The 22,170-nt window shown below is 51.1% G+C and overlaps 1 protein-coding gene across 1 annotated transcript in view; it reads left to right on the top strand.

Moving 5' to 3' along the window:
* LOC147116823 (zona pellucida sperm-binding protein 4-like) overlaps window positions 1–19,133 on the top strand; it is a 108,197-nt gene extending 89,064 nt beyond the window's left edge. The window contains 9 exon segments of the mRNA XM_085987174.1: window positions 16,621–16,799; window positions 16,982–17,079; window positions 17,155–17,217; window positions 17,219–17,286; window positions 17,369–17,558; window positions 17,802–17,949; window positions 18,101–18,173; window positions 18,796–18,909; window positions 19,024–19,133. Of these exon segments, the coding sequence (XP_085843300.1) occupies window positions 16,621–16,799; window positions 16,982–17,079; window positions 17,155–17,217; window positions 17,219–17,286; window positions 17,369–17,558; window positions 17,802–17,949; window positions 18,101–18,173; window positions 18,796–18,909; window positions 19,024–19,133 (1,043 nt within the window).
* Window positions 19,134–22,170: the final 3,037 nt, after the last annotated feature.

Raw genomic sequence — 22,170 nt, 5'->3', positions numbered from 1 at the left:
CAGAATTCAAGCTTGTATTGAAAAGAGAGAAATACCCACCAACCAATCACTTACCTGCTCCCTGGTGACGTCACACTTGGATTACTTTTTACCTCTCTCCTGGAACCTGGATTGGTCGGTGCCTCTGACTGCTCCCTCTCAAGCCTTTAAGCTCTCCCGCCTCGGGCTGCTCCCGCGCAGGTTCGCTGCTTCTCCGGTCTCGGGGCTGTGTGCCTCGGTGCCTCTGACTGCTCCCTCTCAAGCCTTTAAGCTCTCCCGCCTCGGGCTGCTCCCGCGCAGGTCCGCTGCTTCTCCGGTCTCGGGGCTGTGGGCCTCGGTGCCTCTGACTGCTCCCTCTCAAGCCTTTAAGCTCTCCCGCCTCGGGCTGCTCCCGCGCAGGACCGCTGCTTCTCCGGTCTCGGGGCTGTGGGCCTCGGTGCCTCTGACTGCTCCCTCTCAAGCCTTTAAGCTCTCCCGCCTCGGGCGGCTCCCGCGCAGGTCCACTGCTTCTCCGGTAATGCTGGGTTGTAATGGGCCAATACCTCTTTTGATGTGGTTAGTGTTTTGCTCTTCTGGAAAGCTCGTCTACATTCGTCATTCCACTTCCATGGCACCCCAGTTTGCAGTAGGGTGTTCAGTGGGTGTAGTATTGTGGACAAATTTGGCAAGAACTTATGGTAGTAGTTTACGAGCCCGAGGAACGACCTCAGTTGTGACACATTTTCCGGTGCTGGAGCCTTGACTACTGCCTCAATCTTTTCTGGGGACTTATGTAACCCCTCTTTATCGATAACATGGCCACAATACGAGATCTGTTTTCTAAAAACTCACATTTGGGGCGATTAGCTCGGAGCCCATATTCCTGCAATCTAGTGAGTCTTATGTTCATTAATAACTAGACATTCTTATTATTATCACAGCTAGCTTTTGCTAGACACTTTATTGAGCCCATGTGGACCAGGTACAGTATCTGTAGAGGCATCCATCTTGACTGCTGCCTTGTGGGTAGCCTAGTGCCTCATGGGTAATGTAGTCTTAATATACATACAGCTGGGTAGTGTAGTCTTATATACATACAGCTATATACAGCTCTACACAGCTCTACGGCTCCACCTAGTGTCCACTATAGAATGACATGTTATTGATCATTACAGTGAGCACCTGCTCCAGGTTGGCAAGATGATCATTGTCATTTTCGCCCGTGACCAGGATGTCGTCCAAATAACACTGGGTCCCTGGGATCCCTTGCAGGACTTGTTCCATTGCCCTCTGCAAAATAGCTGGAGCTGATGCTACACCGAATACCAGCCCATTGTATTGGCAGAGACCTTTATGGGTGTTGATTGTGAGTTTTTTTTTTTTGATGCTTCTTCTACCTCCATTTGCAGATACGCCTGGGCCAGATCAATCTCAGTGAAGCGTTTCCCTCCAGATAGCGAGGCGAAAATATCTTCAATCCGCAGAAGTGGATACTGTACGGTGTGAAGGACCGGGTTCACTGTTACCTTAAAGTCCCCACAGATGCGAACCTTCCTTGGGTCCCCAGGTGTGCTGCTCAATGACTTTTTCATCACAGGGACGATGGGTGTAGCCCACTCGCTCCAGTCTACCTTGGACAGTACACTTGAACGTTCCAGACTCTTCAGCTCTGCTTCCACGGCTGGGTGGATCGTATAAGGTACCGGTCTGGCCTTTACTATGCCTATGGCAGCATCCTCTTCCTTGGTGAAGACTGATGCAAAGTACTCATTTAGTACCTCAGCCATACCCTCTGCCTCCATGAATAGTAACATAGTAACATAGAGATAGGAACAGGAGTAGGCCATTCGGCCCTTCGAGCCTGCTCCGCCATTCAATGAGATCATGGCTGATCCTCGTCTGAGATCATAGCTGATCTTACCAGTTCAGTACCCCGTCCCCGCCTTTTCTCCGTAACCCTTAATCCCCTTAGCCTTCAGAAATATATCCAATTCTCTCTTGAAAATATTTATTGAATTAGCCTTCACAGCCCTCTGTGGCAGGGAATTCCACAGGCTCACCACTCTTTGAGTGAAGAAATTCTTCCTCATCTCTGTTTTAAATGATTTGCCCGCTATTTTTAGACTGTGGCCCCTGGTTCTGTGCTCCCTGGCCATTGGAAACATTCTCTCTGAATTCAGCCTGTCCAGGCCTGCCATAATTTTATATGTTTCGATGAGATCCCCTCTCAATCTTCTAAACTCCAGTGAGTACAAGCCCAAACTATTTAATCTCTCTTCGTAGGTCATTCCCGCCATTCCAGGTATCAGCCTGGTGAATCGCCATTGCACTCTTTCCATGGCAAGAACATCCTTCCGCAGATGGGGCGACCAAAACTGTACACAATACTCCAGATGCGGTCTCACCAGCACCTTGTACAGCTGTAGTAAGGTATCCCTATTCCTATACTCGAACCCCCTTGATATGAAGGCCAACATACCATTTGCCTTCTTAATCGCCTGTTGCACCTGCATGCTCTCCTTCAGTGACTGGTGCACAAGAACACCCAGGTCCCTCTGCACTTCCCCATCTCCCAATCTATTGCCATTTAGATAATAATCTATAATCTACCCTCCTGTTTTTACCCCCAAAGTGGATAACCTCGCATTTATCCACATTATAGTGCATCTGCCACGTATCCGCCCATTCCCCCAACCTGTCCAAATCGCACTGTAGCCTCCTGACATCCTCATCAGAGCCCACCCCTCCTCCTAGTTTAGTGTCGTCAGCGAATTTGGAAATATTGCATCCAATTCCCTGATCCAGATCATTTATATATATTGTGAACAGCTGGGGTCCCAGGACAGATCCTTGCGGCACCCCGCTGGTCACTGCCTGCCACTCTGAAAACGAGCCGTTTATTCCAACTCTCTGTTTTCTATCCGCCAGCCAGTTCTCTATCCACGTTAATACTTTGCCCCCAATCCCATGAGCCTTAATTTTGCATGACAATCTTTTGTGTGGAACCTTATCGAAGGCTTTCTGGAAGTCAAGGTACACCACATCCACTGGCTCTCCCCCATCTATTTTACCAGTTACTTCCTCAAAAAATTCCAGCAGATTAGTCAAACACGATTTACCCTTTGTAAATCCATGTTGACTCTGTCCGATCCTTTCCCCATTTGTCAAGTGCTCCGCTATTTTATCCTTAATAATGGACTCTAGCATTTTGCCCACAACCGATGTAAGGCTTACTGGTCTATAATTCCCTGCTTTCTCTCTACCCCCCTTTTTAAATATTGGGGTAACATTAGCTACCCTCCAATCCACGGGTACTGTTCCCGAGTCAATGGAGTTCCGGAAGATGATCCTTAGAGCATCTGCTATCGCCAGGGCCACCTCCTTAAGTACCCTAGGATGTAGTTTATCAGGCCCCGGGGATTTGTCGGCCTTCAGTCCCCTCAACTTACCCAACACCATATCCCTAGAGATACTAATTTCTGTCAGCTCCTCCCTCTCATTAGTCCCTATGTTTGCCGATATTCCTGGGAGGTTATTTGTGTCCTCCTTTGTGAATACAGAACCAAAGTATGAGTTTAATTGGTCTGCCATTTCCTTATTCTCCATTATATATTCTCCCGAATCGGACTGCAGGGGACCGACTTGGGATTTTACCAGTCTTTTCCTCCTGATATACCGATAAAAGCTTTTGCAGTCTGTCTTTATTTTTGCTGCAAGTTTACTTTCGTATTCTATTTTCCCCTTCCTGATTAATCCCTTTGTCCTCTTCTGCTGTATCCTGTACTGCCCCCAATCTTCCGGTCTGGTGCTTTTTTTTGCCAGTTGATATGCCCTTTTTTTTGATTTTATGCTGTCCCTAATTTCCCTCGTTATCCACGGTTGAGTCACCTTTTTAGGTTTATTTTTATGCCAAACCGGTATAAACATGTTCTGGAATTCTTCCATTCTATCTTTGAATGCTTGCCATTGTCTATCCACTGTCAATCCCCCCAGAAACACCACCCAATCAATCTTACCCAATTCCCGTCTCATACCCTCGTAATTCCCTTTATTTAAGTTCTGGACCTTAGTCTCTGATTCAATTTCCTCACTCTCCATCTCGACTGAGAGCTCAATCATATTATGATCGCTCTGACCCAAGGGGCCTCGTACAAGAAGATTGGTGATAAGTCCCTTCTCATTGCACAATACCCAGTCTAAAATGGCCTGATCTCGAGTCGGCTCCTCGACATATTGGTCCAGATAACCGTCCCGAAAACATTCCAGGAATTCCTCCTCTCAGAATTTTTACTAATTTGGGTAGTCCAATCAATATGTAAATTAAAGTCACCCATGATGACAGCTGTGCTCTTATCGCACGCTTCTCTAATTTCCCTTTTTATGCCTTCCCTCACCTCCATATTACTATTTGGAGGCCTATATATCACACCCACTAACGTTTTCCTCCCCTTGCTATTTCTCATTTCTACCCATACAGATTCCGTTTCATCCGAGTTAATATCCTTCCTTTCCATTGCATTAATCCCCTCCTTTACCAGCAATGCTACCCCACCTCCCCTACCTTTTTGCCGATCCTTCCTAAATATTGTATATCCCTGGATGTTAAGTTCCCAGCCTTGCCCACCCTGCAGCCACGTTTCTGTAATCCCAATCAAATCATACTTGTTTACCTCTATTTCCACAACTAATTCATCCACCTTGTTCCTAATGCTTCTAGCATTAAGATACAAAGCCTTCAGGCTTGCTTTTTTCACACTCTCATTATGAATTAGTTTGGCCCTTTGTGTTTCTCTCCTTTGCTTATTGCTTCTCACCTTTCTACCATCTATTTCTGACTTCATATGACTTCCCTCTTTTCCACTACCTAGGTTCCCATCCCCCTGCCAAATTAGTTTAAATCCTCCCGAACCGTCCTAGAAAATATTACCCCGAGGACATCGGCTCCCTCACAGTTCAGGTGTAGACCGTCCCCTTGGTACAGGTCACTCCTCCCCAAGAACTGGTTCCAATGCCTCAAGAATTTAAATCCCTCTCCCTTGCACCACTGCTCAAGCCACGTATTTAGCTTATCTATCTTACTCTCTCTAATCTTATTAGCTCGTGGCACTGGTAGCAATCCAGAGATTACTACCTTTGAAGTCCTACTTTTCAATTTAGCTCCTAACTCCCTAAATTCAGCTTGTAGGACCTCCTCCCTCTTTTTACCTACATCGTTGGTACCTACATGTACCACGACAACTGGCTGATCCCCCTCCCCCTTCAGAATGCTCTGCACCCGCTCCGAGACATCCTTGACCCTTGCACCAGGGAGGCAACATACCATCTTGGAGTCTCGGTCTCGGCCACAGAAACTCCTATCTATCCCCCTTACAATTGAATCCCCTATCACTATAGCCCTATCCCTCTTTTTCCCTCCCTTCTGTGCAGCAGAGCCAATCATGGTGCCCTGAACCTGGCTGCTGGTGCCTTCCCCTGGTAAGTCATCTCCCCCAACAGTACCCAAAACGGTAAACCTGTTTTGGAGGGAGATGACCACAGGTGACTCCTGCACTACCTTCCTGCCTTTACCCTGCCTTTTGGTCACCCATTTACTGTCTGAGCTAGCCTTTACCTGCGGTGTGACCAACTCACTGAATGTGCTATCCACAACATCCTCAGCATCGCGTATGCTCCAGAGTGAGTCCATTCGCAGCTCCAGCGCCGCCATGCGGTCCGCTAGGAGCTGCAGCTGGACACACTTCCTGCACACATAGTTGTCAGAGACAGTGTCCCTGATTTCCCACATGGCACAGGAGGAGCATGACACGGGTCTGAGCTGCCCTTCCATGACTTAACCCTTACAATACCCTTTTATTTACTACGATTTAGCTTAATTATTGAATTCTACTTAGAATAAGTTTGTGAAAGTACTCACCAACCAGTCACCTACCTGTTTTCTGGTGTTGTATTTTCACTGCCGCCTCCTGTCCTGGAACCTTTTCCACCGAGGTTAGGCTCCTGAAATAAAATAAATTGAACCTACCTTTTCAACTTCCCCTAACCCTTAAAGGTTAGAGGAGGTGGAAGGGTGGGAGACACTACACTGTAGTGTTTCGGGTTTAGCAACAGCTCCACCTATATAAGAGTTACTGGCCTCCTGCTCTCCCGACTGCACCAGCTGTGAAAGAAAAAGCCCGCGAAAGGTGAGCTTTTAAACTCACCAGTTACTGGCCTCCTGCTCTCCTGACTGCACCAGCTCACTCCCCGCTGCTGAGTTGGTACGCCTCGCCTCTCTCCGGTTTTTATACCGGTCTCACACTGCTCCCGACTGGTCTCGGGCCTCGCTTGTCGCCGGGTTTCCTGCCGAGCTCCTCCTCGCTGCTCCCACTGGACCCGACTGGTCTCGGGCCTCGCCTCTCTCCGGTTTTTATACTGGTCTCACACTGCTCCCGACTGGTCTCGGGCCTCGCTGGTCGCCGGGTTTCCTGCCGAGCTCCTCCTCGCTGCTCCCGCTGGTCCCGACTGGTCTCCTTTTTGGTCCCTAATCAGCCCCATCACTCCTCTTACTACCCTTTTACTATTTATATGCCTATAGAAGACTTTTGAATTACCTTTTATGTTGGCTGCAAATCTATTCTCATACCCTCTCTTTGCCCATCTTATTTTATTTTTCACTTCTCCTCTGACCTTTCTATATATAGCCTGATTCTCAGATGCATTTGCAACTTGACAGCTGTCATACGCGCTCTGTTTCTGCTTCATCATATTCTCCATCTCTTTCATCATCCAGCGAGCCCTGACTTTAGTAGTCCTGCCTTACCCCTCGTTGGAAAGTACCTCAACTGCACCTGAACTATTTCCTCTATAAAGGCAGCCTATTGTTCATTACAGTTTTGCCTGCCAATCGTGGATTCCAGTTTACCCGGGCCAGATCCGTTCTCATCCCACTGAAATTGCATTTCCCCCTGTTAAACATTTTTATTCTAGATTGCTCCCTGTCCTTTTTCATAGCTAACCAAAACCTTCTGATACTATGATCACTGTTCCCTAAATGTTCACCGATTGAAACTTGCTCCACCTGACCAACCTCATTCCCCAGTCTGGAGTACAGTTACGTTGAAAGACTGAAGAAGTTGGCGCTGTTCTCCTTGGAGCAGAGAAATTTGAGAGGAGATTTGATCGAGGTGTCCAAATCCATGAGGGGTCTGGACAGAGTAGATAGAGAGAAACTGTTCCCATTGGCAGTTCGGGGGAGAGCAGCAGCGGAGGAGGAGCCCGGCTTGAAAACCGGCGGCAGCTACAAGGCCCGACCAGTTCGGGGGAAAGCAGCAGCGGAGGAGGAGCCCGGCTTGAAAACCGGCGGCAGCTACAAGGCCCGACCAGTTCGGGGGAGAGCAGCAGCGGAGGAGGAGCCCGGCTTGAAAACCGGCGGCAGCTACAAGGCCCGACCAGTTCGGGGGAGAGCAGCAGCGGAGGAGGAGCCCGGCTTGAAAACCGGCGGCAGCTACAAGGCCCGACCAGTTCGGGGGAGAGCAGCAGCGGAGGAGGAGCCCGGCTTGAAAACCGGCGGCAGCTACTAGGCCCGACCAGTTCGGGGGAGAGCAGCAGCGGAGGAGGAGCCCGGCTTGAAAACCGACGGCAGCTACAAGGCCCGACCAGTTCGGGGGAGAGCAGCAGCGGAGGAGGAGCCCGGCTTGAAAACCGGCGGCAGCTACAAGGCCCGACCAGTTCGGGGGAGAGCAGCAGCGGAGGAGGAGCCCGGCTTGAAAACCGGCGGCAGCTACAAGGCCCGACCAGTTCGGGGGAGAGCAGCAGCGGAGGAGGAGCCCAGCTTGAAAACCGGCGGCAGCTACAAGGCCCGACCAGTTCGGGGGAGAGCAGCAGCGGAGGAGGAGCCCGGCTTGAAAACCGGCGGCAGCTACAAGGCACACCAACTCAGCAGCGGGGAGAGAGGTAAAAAGTAATCAGTGTGTGACGTCACCAGGGAGCAGGTAAGTGATTGGTTGGTGAGTATTTCTCTTTTTTAAACTTTAACTCTGTTGTTTAGAGTTACTAGGGTCTTTTCTGGTGTAGCAGGGACTGTTGGTAGACTACAAGCGCCTTAGAGATAATTTTAATTGGTGATAGTAAATAAATTTAAATTAAGTAAAGGGAAGGTCATGCCAGGTGAGCCCAGCCCCGTGATATGCTCCTCTTGCGCTATGTGGGAATTCAGGGACCCCGGTGCCCCTGATGACCACGTGTGCCAGAGATGCATCCATCTGCAGCTACTAGCAGACCGCATTGAGGCGCTGGAGCTGCGGGTGGATGGGTTGTGGAGCATTCACGATGCTGAGAGGGTCGTGGATAGCACGTTTAGTGAGTTGGTCACACCGCAGGGAAGGGCTGCACAGGAAGACAGGAAATGGGTGACCACCAGGCGGAGCAATAGAAGCAGGCAGGTAGTGCAGGAGACCCCTGTGACCATTCCCCTCTCAAACAAGTATACCGCTTTGGATACTGTTGAGGGGGATGACTCACCAGGGGAAGGGAGCAGCAGCCAACTTCCTGGCACTGGGGGTGCTCCTGCTGCCCAGGAAGGGGGGAAAAAGAGTGGGAGAGCAATAGTGGTAGGGGATTCTATAGTAAGGGGAACAGACAGGCGTTTCTGTGGCCGTAGACGTGAATCCAGGATGGTTTGTTGCCTCCCTGGTGCCAGGGTCAAGGATATCACTGAGCGGCTGCAGGGCATTCTGGAGGGGGAGGGTGAACAGCCAGAGGTCGTGGTCCACATTGGTACCAACGACATAGGTAAAAAGAGGGATGAGGTCCTGCAGCAAGAATTTAGCGAGCTAGGTGAAGGATTAAAGAGCAGGACCTCAAAGGTTGTAATCTCTGGATTACTCCCGGTGCCACGTGCTAGTGAGTATAGAAATAGGAAGATAGAACAGATGAATGCGTGGCTAAAGGGATGGTGCAGGAGGGAGGGCTTTAGTTTCCTGGATCACTGGGTCTGCTTCTGGGAAAGGTGGGACTTGTACAAGTCGGACGGTCTACACCTGAACCAGAGGGGAACTAATATCCTTGCGGGGAGGTTTGCTAGCATTGCTGGGGGGGGTTTAAACTAACTTGGCAGGGGGATGGGGTACAGAGTGGAGCTATAGTAGGGGGTGATTTACAGCCAAATACAGAGGAAAAAACAAGTCAGCTGGGAAGGCAGAGCAAATATGTGAAGGCAAAAGGGAATATGGCAGGGCTGGAAGGCATTTATTTTAATGCAAGGAGTCTTGCAAATAAGGTGGATGAACTGAAGTTGTTGTTGAACACATGGGAGTACGATATTGTTGCCATCACGGAGACATGGTTGAGGGAGGGTCAGGACTGGCAGCTCAATATTCCGGGGTATAGAATCTTCAGGCGAGACAGAGGGGGGTGTAAAAGGGGAGGGGGTGTTGCAATATTAATTAAGGAGTCAATTACTGCTGTAAGGAGGGATGATATATTAGCGGGTTCCTCAAATGAGGCCATATGGGTAGAACTTAAAAACAAAAAGGGGGCAAGCACTTTGCTGGGAGTGTACTATAGGCCCCCAAACAGTCAGGGGGAGATAGAGGAACAGATATGTAGGCAAATCTCAGAGAAGTGTGAAAATAATAGGGTAATAATAGTGGGGGATTTCAACTTCCCCAATATAAATTGGGATAGTCAGAGTGTGAAAGGCTTAGAGGGTGCAGAATTCTTAAAGTGCATCCAGGAGAGATTTTTGAGCCAACATGTAGAAAGTCCTACAAGAAAGGGGGCGGTACTGGACCTAATTCTGGGGAATGTAGCCGGGCAAGTGGTGGAAGTATCAGTAGGAGAGCATTTTGGCGACAGTAACCATAATTCGGTGAAATTTAAGGTGGTCATGGAAAAAGACAAAGACGGCCCGGAAATAAGGGTTCTAAATTGGGGGAAGGCCGATTTTAATATGATAAGGCAGGATCTGGCCAAAGTGGACTGGGAGCAGCTACTTATAGGAAAATCCATATCAAAACAGTGGGAGACTTTCAGAAGGGAAATAGAGAGAGTACAGCGCCAACATGTTCCTGTAAAAGTCAAGGGTGGGACCAACAAGCAAAGGGAACCTTGGATGACAAGGGAGATACAAAAATGCATTAGAAGTAAAAGGGGGGCTTTTGGCAGTTACAAAAGACTAAAGACGGAAGAAGTCCTAGAGGAGTATAAAAAGTGCAGGGGCATACTTAAAAAAGAAATTAGGAGGGCGAGGAGGGGCCATGAAATAACACTGGCGAGCAAAATGAAGGAAAATCCTAAGATGTTTTATAAGTATATTAAGGGCAAGAGGATAACCAGGGAAAGGGTAGGGCCCATTAGGGACCAAAGTGGCCATCTGTGTGTAGAGCCAGATGATGTAGGCGGGGTTTTAAATGAATTTTTTGCATCTGTGTTCACTATGGAGAAAGACGATGCAGACATAGAAATCAGGCAAGGGGACTGTGACATACTTGAACATATTAGCATCGAGAGGGAGGAGGTGCTAGCGGTTTTAGCAGGCCAAAAAGTGGATAAATCCCCAGGCCCGGACGAGATGTATCCCAGGCTGCTGTGGGAGGCAAAGGAGGAGATTGCAGGGGCTCTGACACAAATTTTCAGAACCTCTCTGGCCACAGGGGATGTACCAGAGGACTGGAGAACAGCTAATGTAGTACCATTATACAAGAAGGGTAGCAGGGATAAACCAGGGAATTACAGGCCAGTGAGCCTAACATCTGTGGTAGGGAAATTATTGGAAAAAATTCTGAGGGACAAAATTAGTCTCCACTTGGAGAGGCAAGGATTAATCGGGGATAGTCAGCATGGCTTTGTCAAGGGTAAATCATGTCTGACAAATCTGATTGAATTTTTCGAGGGGGTGACTAGGGAGGTGGATGAGGGAAATGCTGTGGATGTGGTTTACATGGACTTCAGTAAAGCTTTTGACAAAGTCCCGCATAGGAGACTGGTCAAGAAGGTAAGAGCCCATGGGATCCAGGGTGCCTTGGCGTGTTGGATCCTAAACTGGCTGAGTGGCAGGAGGCAGAGGGTGATGGTCGAAGGTTGCTTTTGTGACTGGAAGCCTGTGTCCAGTGGGGTACCTCAGGGATCAGTGCTGGGTCCCTTGTTGTTTGTGATCTACATAAATGATTTGGATGAGAATGTAAAAGGTATGATCAGTAAGTTTGCAGATGACACGAAAATTGGTGGGGTGGTAAATTGCAAGGAGGAAAGCCTCAGGCTGCAGGACGATATAGACAGGTTGGTCAGTTGGGCGCAAAAATGGCAAATGGAATTTAACCCTGAAAAGTGCGAGGTGATGCATTTTGGACGGACAAATAAGGCAAGGGAATACACAATGAGTGGTAGGACCCTAGGAAGTACAGAGGGTCAGAGGGACCTTGGTGTACATGTACATAGATCTCTGAAGGCAGCGGAACAGGTAGATAAGGTGGTTAAAAAGGCATATGGGATACTTGCCTTCATTAGCCGAGGCATAGAATATAAGAGCCGGGAGGTTATGATGGAGCTGTACAAAACGCTGGTGAGGCCACAGCTGGAGTACTGTGTGCAGTTCTGGTCGCCTCACTATAGGAAGGATGTGATTGCTTTGGAGTGGGTGCAGAGAAGATTCACCAGGATGTTACCTGGGATGGAGCGCCTCAGCTATGAAGAAAGACTGGACAGGCTGGGGTTGTTTTCCTTGGAGCAAAGAAGGCTGAGGGGGGACCTGATTGAGGTGTACAAAATGATGAGAGGCATAGATAGGGTAGACAAAGAGGAACTTTTCCCCTTAGTAGGGGGGTCAATAACAAGGGGGCATAGATTCAGGGTAAGGGGCAGGAGATTTAGAGGGGATTTGAGGAGGAACTTTTTCACCCAGAGGGTGGTTGGAATGTGGAACTCAATGCCTAAAAGGGTGGTAGAGGCAGGAACCCTCACAACATTCAAGAAGCATTTGGATGAGCACTTGAAATGCCATTGCATACAGGGCGATGGACCAAATGCTGGAAAATGGGATTAGACTGGACAGGGATGGATGGGCGGCGCAGACACGATGGGCCAAAGGGCCTCTTTCTGTGCTGTAAAACTCTATGACTCTATGACTCTAAGGGTGGAGAACCGGAGGACACAGATTTAAGGTGATTGGCCAAAGAACCAAAGGCCACGTAAGAAAGATTTTTTTACGCAGCGAGTGGTTAAGATTTGGAATGTTCTCCCTGAAAGGGTGGTGGAGGCAGATTCAATCACAGCTTTGAAAAGGGAGTTGGATAAGTATCTGAAGGGAAGAAATGTGCAGGGCTACGGGGAAAGGGCGGGGAGTGGGACTGGCTGAAGTGCTCTTGCAGAGAGCCGGCACGGGCTCGATGGGCCGAATGTCCTCCTTCCCTGCTGTAACCATTCTATGATTCGATGATTCTATGACCATGTGCTGTAACTTTAAAAATGGTTAAAAGGAAATTGAACCAATTAAATTAAAATTTGGTTGGCCGGGGGGATGATGCAATCCAGTCCCTGCGGTGCCCACCGGTCTCGGAAGGTCTCGAGCGTGCCGGCGGACACTGCGTGCTCCATCTCCAGGGCCACCCAGGGGTGAACGTGGCCGCGGAAGAGAGGCAAGCAATCGGGCCGAACGACCCCCTGGACCGCCCGCTGCCTGGACCAGTTAATGGCCACTTTGGCCAGGCCCAGGAGCAGCCCCACGAGGAGGTCCACCGACCCGTCCGCTCCCCTCCGCACCGGGTGACTGTAGACCAAGAGCGTAGGACTGAAGTGCAGCCAAAAATCGAGGAGCAGCCCCTTCAAATAATGGAAGAGGGGCTGCAACCTCTCACACTCTGTATAAACATGGACAATCTGGGTCTATGGGAACGGGACAAGTTCAGCTTTTCTTTATTGATGTACTGAAACAGAATATAAGGAAAGAAACATGTACCGCCTCTTAAAGAACAGACATTGTATTCAACCGATTTCAATGTAATCATACTTTACAACTTCAAATAAATACAGATCTATATTTTGTTAAAAAAAAGTTCCCTCTAATCAAGGAGCAGAAAACACAAGGCCCCAGTCCGTGTGCCCCGTGGGAATGCGGGTTTACATGGGGTGCCTGTGGGCCAATGAGACCATTCATTTACTGCGGGTTAAACAGGGGATAAAAAGGGGGAGTCGGCTCTACAGCCTCACTTACCTGGGAGCCTCGCTTGTTAGAATGGAGGGGCTGCGGGTTCTGGGCTTGTTCTTTGTTACAATCTGTTCATCTCAGCCGCCCTCTCTCCTTCTCCCCGCCGATCAATGTTGGCTGTCTCCCAAATTCCGCCAAGACTGCGGGTTTGGGGGAATTGAAGGCAGTGAGTGTGTGCGGAGAGGCTGCTGCTTTGATGCCGGGAGCTGGGATGTGCCGCCGTGTTTTGGCCCATGCCAGTTATATGCCATTTGCATAGAGCCTTTCCTGCACCTCTTGCGGAAGAGGTTGACGGGACTGGCTCTGCAAGGGCCGGGCATGGAGGTAGTCCTCTCGGCTTACGCCGATGACGTGCTCCTCACGGTCACAGATCCCGCTGACTTGCGGAGGATGCGGGAATGCCAGCAGATTTACTCGGACGCATCCTCCGCCAAGTTCAACTGGGAGAAATGTTCCGGACTCCTGGTGGGTCAGTGGCAGGTGGACTCCCTGCCGGCGGAGTTCAGGCCCTTCGCCTGGAGCACCACGCACCTCCTCTACTTGGGAGTCTACCTCAGCCCTGCCGAGGACGCCTGGCCGGTGAACTGGCACGAGTTGGAGGCCAAAGTCACCACTCGCTTAGGACGCTGGACAGGACTGCTCTGAGTGTTGTCCTACAGGGGTCGAGCGCTGGTCATAAACCAACTGGTGGCCGCCATGTTGAGGTACCGGTTGGTCACTCTGATCCCTCCCCCTGCGTTTGTCGTCAAGATACAGAAGAGGCTCATCGACTTCTTCTGGGGCAAAAGGATGCACTGGGTCTCTGCCGTGGTTCTGAGTCTCCTGCTTAGGGAGGGCGGTCAGGCGTTGGTGTGCCTTCGCACCCAGGCTGCGACTTTCCATCTTCAGACGCTGCAGAGATACCTGTACGTCGAGAATCCTCCGAGATGGTGTGCGCTGGCGACGTATTTTTTCCGCCAGCTGCACGGCCTCAATTATGACATGCAGCTCCTGTTTGTGAAAGTGGGCGGCACACGTGCCAGCCTGCGGGAGCTGCCTGTCTTCTACCAGGAATTACTGTGGGTTTGGAACTACATCGCCTCCAGGCGGAGCTCTCCCCCATCAGGAATGGTGGCTGTCCTTCGGGAGCCGCTGTTCAGGAATCCGCACCTCCACGTCCGCGGGTTTGGGTGGCTGGCGGAATGCAGGGCTGTGCCTGGCAAGGTGACTAGAGCCGGGGACCTGCTCGATGGCGGAGGAGTGGGCTGGATGGCGCCGGAGGAGTTGGCGCGGCGCATGTCTTGGGCCAACGTCCGGCTCGCGGTCAATGCCATCGAGTCGGTGAAAGCGATGCTGCGCCCCGGCGCCACGAGGTGTATCGAGGCGGCTCAAGCGCGTGGGGCGATCCCGTCCGAGCTTTCCCCCGTTCGGACGGAATTCCTTATCGGCGCCCAGCCCCGAAACCCCCCTCGGGAACCGGCGCCTCACAACTTGAGCCGTCTCGAGGAAATACCCTCCGTGCCTTTTCATTCCGCACGGAGGGGTTTCCTGTACGGGCTGCTCCTGCACACTTTCCACTTTGTCATCTTCGCCTACCGCCCGAACACGCCGTGGCATGCCGTCTTGCCTTCCGGCGGAGGTACCCAATCAAATCAAATCAAATCAAATCAACTTTTATTGTCATTGTTAGTGCACAAGTGCAGTACAACGAAATGTAGGCTTGCGGCTCCCGAGAGTGTACAATTTGGATTAGGACACTTAAACAGTTCAACATACATTTGTACATATATATTAGCATAAATATGACCATAATAAAGTGCATCGGCAGATGTGCAGGCTTTAGTGTTTATTTGTGGAGTTCAGTAGGATGACAGCCCTGGGAAAGAAGCTGTTCCTAAATCTGGTCGTACGGGTGCGAATGCATCTGTAGCGTCTTCCAGATGATAGGAGGGCAAACAGACTGTGGCTGGGGTGGGTAGGGTCCTTGATGATGGACCGTGCCCTCCGTAGGCAGCGTTTCTGATATATATGTTCTATGGTCGGTAGCCGGGTGCTGGTAATGCGGGAGTCCTCCCTTGCTCTATTGGGGACTTGGCCTGGAGGATGTTGCACGGAGCAGTCCCGTGCAATATTTTGTTAAGTAGGTTCACGGACTCCCAGACCGCCTGTTTGTTCTGCGGCCTGGAGGAGTCCGTTTTTCACACATATGTAGAATGTGAGAGGTTGCAGCCCCTCTTCCATTATTTGAAGGGGCTGCTCCTCGATTTTAGGTTGCACTTCAGTCCCACGCTCTTGATCTACGGTCACCCGGTGCGGAGGGGAGAGGGCAGGTTGGAGGACCTCCTCGTGGGTCTGCTCCTGGGCCTGGCTAAAAAAGCCATCAATTGGTCCAGGCAGCGGGCGGTCGAGGGGGTCGTCCAGCCAGATTGCCTCCCTCTCTTCCGCGGCCATGTTCGCGCCCGGGTGGCCCTGGAGATGGAGCACGCGGTGTCCGCCGGCGCGCTAGATCACTTTCGTGACCGGTGGGCGCCGCGGGGACTGGAGTGCATAATTGGGCTGGAGAACCAAATTTTAATTTGATTATTAAGGTTTATTTGAAGTTTTATTGGTTTATTTACAGTTTTTAGTTGTCTAAATTTGTGTTTTCTCAAAAGAGGATGAGACCATTCATTTACAGCGGGTTAAACAGGGGATAAAAAGGTTGAGTCGGCTCTACAGCCTCACTTACCTGGGAGCCTCGCTTGTTAGAATGGAGGGGTTGCGGGTTCTGGGCTTGTTCTTTCTTACAATCTGTTCATCTCAGCCTCCTTCTCCCTGCCGATCAATGTTGGCTGTCTCCCAAATTCCGCCAAGGCTGCAGGTTTGGGGGAATTGAAGGCAGTGAGTGTGTGCGGAGAGGCTGCTGCTTTGATGCCGGGAGCCGGGATGTGCCGCCGTGTTTCTATTCACTCCACAATCTGCCAGGTGGGTGTATTCTCGGCTCGCCTATATTCTGGGCCAGGGCTTCCCAGGACCAGCCGCAATCCAACTGCACTGGGGATTCCCTGGACAGTACCCTCTCTCCTCCTGTCCTGAAACATCAGCTGGAGTCTCCAACCTCTCCAGTCTGGGAGCTGGCGGGTTTAGGAACCGTGTTCAGTTCTACAGTTTGAAAGTCTGATCATTGAGATCCTGACCCAGGATCTCTCCTTCCTTCTCTATGCGACTTGGGACTTCTGATGGTTGAATTGCGCCCCAGGATAGGAGGGCAGAGTGAAAATCAGTCCCTGGCTGGCACTGACTGGACAGGCTGTGGATTTGATGCCGGTCTTGAGTGTAACCAGTCCAGTAGGGATGGAGTTGGTGAACCGTCTCCATTAGATGGAGAATTGGGGAGTGGACGGGGACAGAAGGAAACTAGAAGCTGGTGCTGAGCTGGACGGAGTTTCTCCCCCTCCCGGTAACGGTTCCCTTGCCATTCCCCGTGCAGCAACTAACCGCCTTTCATTGACTCTCTCTTGCAGTGTGCACCAAGGATGGGCGGGTCCTGATCGCCATCTCCAAGGATTTGACGCTGCCTCCCGTAGACCTGACAACGGTCCATCTGAAGGATGGACACGGAGCGGAGTGCAGTCCGACCGTGGCCTCTGCAGACACTGTGCTCTTTCAGTTCGCAGTCACTGAGTGTTGCACTACTCAGCGGGTAGACATTGTGGGCTGGGAGCCCCATCAATGGCTGTCAGTCGGGTGGGAAAGAGGGGGTCTAAAGGGCAATGGGGGCCCTTAACGACACTACATGTGATAAGGCAATGGCAGACTTGCTCAATTTCTCTGCAATCGGTCTACTCCTGTTCCTCTGTAATGATGGTCTTCTGTCTCTTGTAGCTGGACGGGGTGAACGCCGTCTATGAAACTGATGTGTTAGGTCAGTTTGAGATCTTGGATGGAGCTTTGGGATCGGTGACCCGGGACAGCCCCTTCAGGTGAGACTGGGAGCACATGGAGCGGGTAGAGAAGGTGAGGAGCTGAATTCTCCAGCCGTGTCCGTTCTCTTGCAGGCTCCATGTCCAGTGCAGTTACAAGGGGAGCCAGGAGTCTGAACTGCAGGTGAAGCCCCGAGTTTAGTCTTTCTCCGCCACTGCCTGCCACTGAGGCCGGGATCCTGGTTCTGGAGCTGAGAATAGCGAGAGGTAGCGAGTGCTGCTGATGGTTAGTGTCCAACTTCAGGCTCTCTCTCCAAATAGTGGCCGTCCTTCATCATTCACTTTCCAGATGGTGGCTACCGGAGCTGGTACGTGGCCAGTGACTACCCGATCCTGAGTGTGCTCCGGGGCCCCGTGTTTGTGGAGGTTCGAGTCCTGAACCGGAACGATCCGTCCCTTGTGCTGGTGCTCAATGACTGCTGGGCGACCCCCACCCCCGAGCCGCATTCGGGGCTCCGATGGGACCTCCTGGTGGGCAGGTAAGGCAGCGAGTGAGGGACCTTGGGGCAGGCTGGTGATCGGGGAGGGGGGCGACATGGACTGGGTGAAGGAACGGCCAATAATCAAACCAATCTGAGCTCCAGGTTGACGATTGATGACTTGAATGGACTGGTTTCTTTATCTCGTCTAATCTCGGGACTTTGCTTTGATGTGCCGCTGTAACTCTGTAGTTGGGAGTTCCAGGTGCCCTCTCCATATAACCCGCTCTTTCTCTGTTCCAGGTGCCCCTTTACTGGAGACAATTACAAAACCCGCCTCCTCCCGGTAGACGCCGCTTCCCATTCGCCGTTCCCAACTCACCATAATCGGTTTATAGTCAGCACTTTCGCTTTCTGGGACCGAGTTTTGGGCCGGGCTCTGAGCGGGGAGGTGAGTTTCCTTCAGTCTTGCTCTCTTGGTTGAACTTGTTCCCTGGGTCTTGCTCACAGTGAGGAGGCCCCTGTTGACCCTTTGACTGTAGAAGCATGAATCTCCTGACTGGGAGCTGTGGCACTGACCACACCGCACCGTCTCTTTCCAGGTTCACTTCCACTGCAGTGCTGAGGTTTGCTTCCCTTCCACCCGAGAGAACTGCACGGCTCCCTGCAGCCCCAGTAAGTAGCTGGGATCTGACTAGAAACTGACCCTGATGGGGTGGGTGTGGGGCATCTGGACACTGGGCTCACTCAGCAAGGGCCCAACACTGGGCACAGGAGCAGTGTCTTCAATCTGCCCACTCAACTCTCTCTATCCCAGTTACAGTCTACAGCAGAATAACAATCTGGCTCTGAGCACATATTGCACTGGTTCTGAATGGAAACCACCTCTGCTCTGAAACATTGATCCAGCATCCTGCTGTCACTGGGAATTCTAGAGTGGAACCCAACCGATATCTGGGGGCGGGGGAGACCGGGGCGGGGGAGACCTGGGCAATGTTATGTCCAGTGTAACCGCTGGTCAAACTAGTGCTTAAAACGGGTCTCTTTCCCCAGGAGACCAGCCTGGGCATTGGACCCGTCAACGACAGCAAACTTTGCTGGGTTGAAGCGGGTCCTTTGGGAATAGGGAGTGAATCTTAGTCTGACAGTGAGGGAACCATATTTAACTTCAGTCCAATCTCTCTCTGGTACTCACTGCCCAAGGGATTTTTGCATTGGGCCATCTGATTTGGGGCTTCAGACAGCTGCACATTGAATTGCGCACCTTGAGCTCTTGTCTGTCTCTTGTCTCCACCAGAGAGGCGAAGGAGTGCCGATGACCGGGCTGGGTCCTTGGTGACCGCTGATGGAGCCATCATTTTCCTGGAAGATGAGGAGAGATTGGCTGCTGGGATCCACCAGGAAGAGAAAGGTAAAGGAGGCCCCTGCCGCTGTCTAGTGATGGAGTAACTGGTGCCTAACTAACCCTCCCTTCTCCCCACAGATGCTGCTGCTGATTCCCCCTCCCGTGTTCTTCCTGGAGTAGCGGTTGGGGTAGCTCTGCTCTCCGTGGCCCTGTTGGTCGGGACTGTTGCCATGTGGAAAATGGACCATCGCCGCAGGGTGGGCTCCGAGTGCAGCTCCATGGAACTGTAGATGTGTCTGTTTGGATAATAAACCCCTGTTAAACATGAACCCTGGTCTCATCATTTTCCAAATTCTGGCTGGATTTCACTGTCCTTTCCTGTGTTAATTGGGTATCTGTTTTGAGAATCTATTGGGCCGCTTCTCACAGCTGCCTCAACAATTGTGCCTCCCAAAATCAGCCAAATTTGAGTTCCAGAGCAGTTCTGTATTAATTCCTGGGATGTGGGTGTCACTGGCAAGGCCAGTGTTTATTCTCCATCCCTGATTGCCCTTCAGAAGGTGGTGGTGAGCTATTGCATTGAACCGCTGCAGTCAGTGTGGTGAAGGTGCTCCCACGGCACTGTTCAGGAGGGAGTTCCAGGACTTTGACCCAGTGACTATGAAGGATCGATAATCTATTTCCAAGTCAGGGTAGTGTAACTTGGAGGGGGGTGGTGGTCTATGTGCCTGCTGCCCTTGTTCTTCTAGGTGGAAGAGGTCGTGGGTTTGGGAGGTGCTGTCAAAGAAGCCTTGGCGAGTTGCTGCAGTGCATCTTGTAGATGGTACACACTGCAGCCATGGTACGCCAGTTTCAGCCCAATAACCTCTCTACACTGTCCCATCAGTCACTTCCAGGTCGAGTATGGCACAGCTGTCCACTGTGTCCAGTGGATGGGAAATCTGCTTTAAAGCTCCCTCTTCAGCATCATCTACCCTCCTTTCCATTTCCCACACCAGCGTTCCTAGTGGTCTCCCTAAGGGAGGATTGTAGTGCCACCATGTTGTTTTTGCTGCACCCATTGGGACAGGCTCAAAATCCCTGATCTTTCTCATGGGACCAGTGTAAGTAGTGGAGAGAAGCTACACGCCCCTACACGTGGGCAAGGGGGAGCTCTTGTGAGAAGCGCAGAGAGAATGCTGTTAATGCACAGAATGTCTGTATGAAATGTAAAAGTGCAAGCTGAGAATTTGACCTTGTTTGTCCATGTGAAGGGGCTTCAGCCTCACTGCTGTGTAATTCAGGAACCAACTACCTCAGAGCTCTGGTGCTGAGTGTCCTGGGCCCCCAAGAGAAAGCTAGGTGTGCTAACTCATTGAGCCCCCGCCCTGCCTGCTGCTCCCTAACCCCCCTTCCCCCCCACCCACCCAAAAGTCTGCTGACCATCCAAGTTACTGCTGGAGCCCCCAGACTAGGGCTACCTGAGGCTGCAGGGTGAAGGACTGATGCTGGTCTCACACCCACTGGCGAATAAGGGTCCTTGCAGGAAAGGGGCAGACTGACTTATCTGTAGCACCTTTCACAAAGTCCCAAGTGATTTACGGCGAAGAGAAGTACAGGTACTTTTCTTTTACAAGTGTTGTCACTATTGAAGTGTAGGTAACACAGCTGCCAATTTGTACCCTCCTCGCTATTTACCACCCTACCAATTTTTGTATCATCTGCAAACTTACTGACCATACCTTTTACATTCATATCCAAGTCATTAATGTAGACCACAAACAGCGAGGGACCCAGCACCGATCCCTGTGGTACCCCACTGGCCACAGGCTTCCAGTCACAAAAACAACCTTCGACCATCACCCTCTGCCTTCTGTCACTAAGCCAGTTTTGGATCCAATGTGCCAAGGCACCCTGGATTCCATGGGCTCTTGCCTTCTTGACCAGTCTCCTGTGCGGGACTTTATCGAAGGCCTTACTGAAATCCATGTATACCACATCCACTGCATTACCCTCATCCACACACCTAGTCACCCCCTCAAAAATTCAATCAAATTAGTCAGACATGATCTTCCCTTGACAAAGCCATGTTGACTATCCCTGATTAATCCTTGCCTCTCCAAGTGGATACAAATTTTGTCCCTCAGGATTTTTTCCAATAATTTTCCTACCACTGATGTTAGGCTCACTGGCCTGTAGTTCCCTGGTTTTTCCCTACTACCCTTCTTGAATAATAGTACTACATTAGCGGTTCTCCAGTCCTCTGGCACATCCCCTGTGGCCAGAGGTGTCCTGAATATATGTTGGAGCCCCCGCAATCTCCTCCTTTGCCTCACACAGCAGCCTGGGATACATTTCATCCGGGCCTGGGGATTTATCCATTTTTAGGCCAGCTAAAACCGCCAATACCTCCTCCCCCTCGACGTTAATATGTTCGAGCATATCACAGTCCCCCCCGCCCTATTTCTATGTCTACGTCGTCCTTCTCCATAGTGAAAACAGATGCAAAAAATTCATTTAGAACCCCTCCTACATCTTCCGGCTCCACACACAGATTGCCACTTTTGTCCCTAATGGGCCCTATTTTTTCCCTAGTTATCCTCTTACCCTTAATATACTTGATACGCTTATCAATTACTCCATAAAAGACAATGAATCAGGAAGGTGATGAAAAGGCTTTGTTTAACTAGAAAACAGAGCATGCCTCTCGTGGGTGGCTGGTTCCAAGAAGGAAGTGAGTCGGGGAAACCCCCACCTTTATACCTGGTCATGTGGGCGGAGTCAGCTGAGGCATGCCTTGGTACACAGCGCCACCCAGAGGTAACAATATACAATAACAGTGGTTTACCACATTCACCCCTTGTTTAAAATTAAGTCCGGCGGGGTGAAGGGTACTACAAGTTCGTGTAGTTAAGTCTATCAGGTGGCCTTGTCTGATGTCCCGATCGTCGTGGTGGCGGCGGCGGTGTTGCAGCATCCAACGTCGGATCTGGTGTCTGGGTGGTCAACGAAGGGTCCTGGGGCTCCGGCATGTCGTCTACAGGGGTTGGATTGGGAGGGGTGGTGGGGGATAACGGTGGTAGTTCAGGGGTACCCGAGGGTGCGAGATCTCGTATGGAGACCGTGTCCTCCCGCCCGTCTGGGTATGTCACCCAGGCATACTGGGGGTTGGCGTGTAGGAGGTGCACCCTCTCGACCAGGGGGTCCGTTTTATGGGTCCTTACGTGCCTCCGCAGTAGGACGGGCCCAGGAGAAGTCAGCCATGCCGGTAGCGAGGTTCCCGATGTGGACTTCCTGGGGAAACCGAACATTTGCTCATGAGGGGTGGCATTAGTGGCAGTACAAAGC

Source organism: Somniosus microcephalus, chromosome 5 (assembly GCF_052327205.1).
Source record: "Somniosus microcephalus isolate GS21.2 chromosome 5, FLI_Smic_1.0, whole genome shotgun sequence".
Lineage (NCBI taxonomy): Eukaryota > Metazoa > Chordata > Chondrichthyes > Squaliformes > Somniosidae > Somniosus > Somniosus microcephalus.
This window is presented reverse-complemented; position numbering and strand designations above follow the sequence as displayed.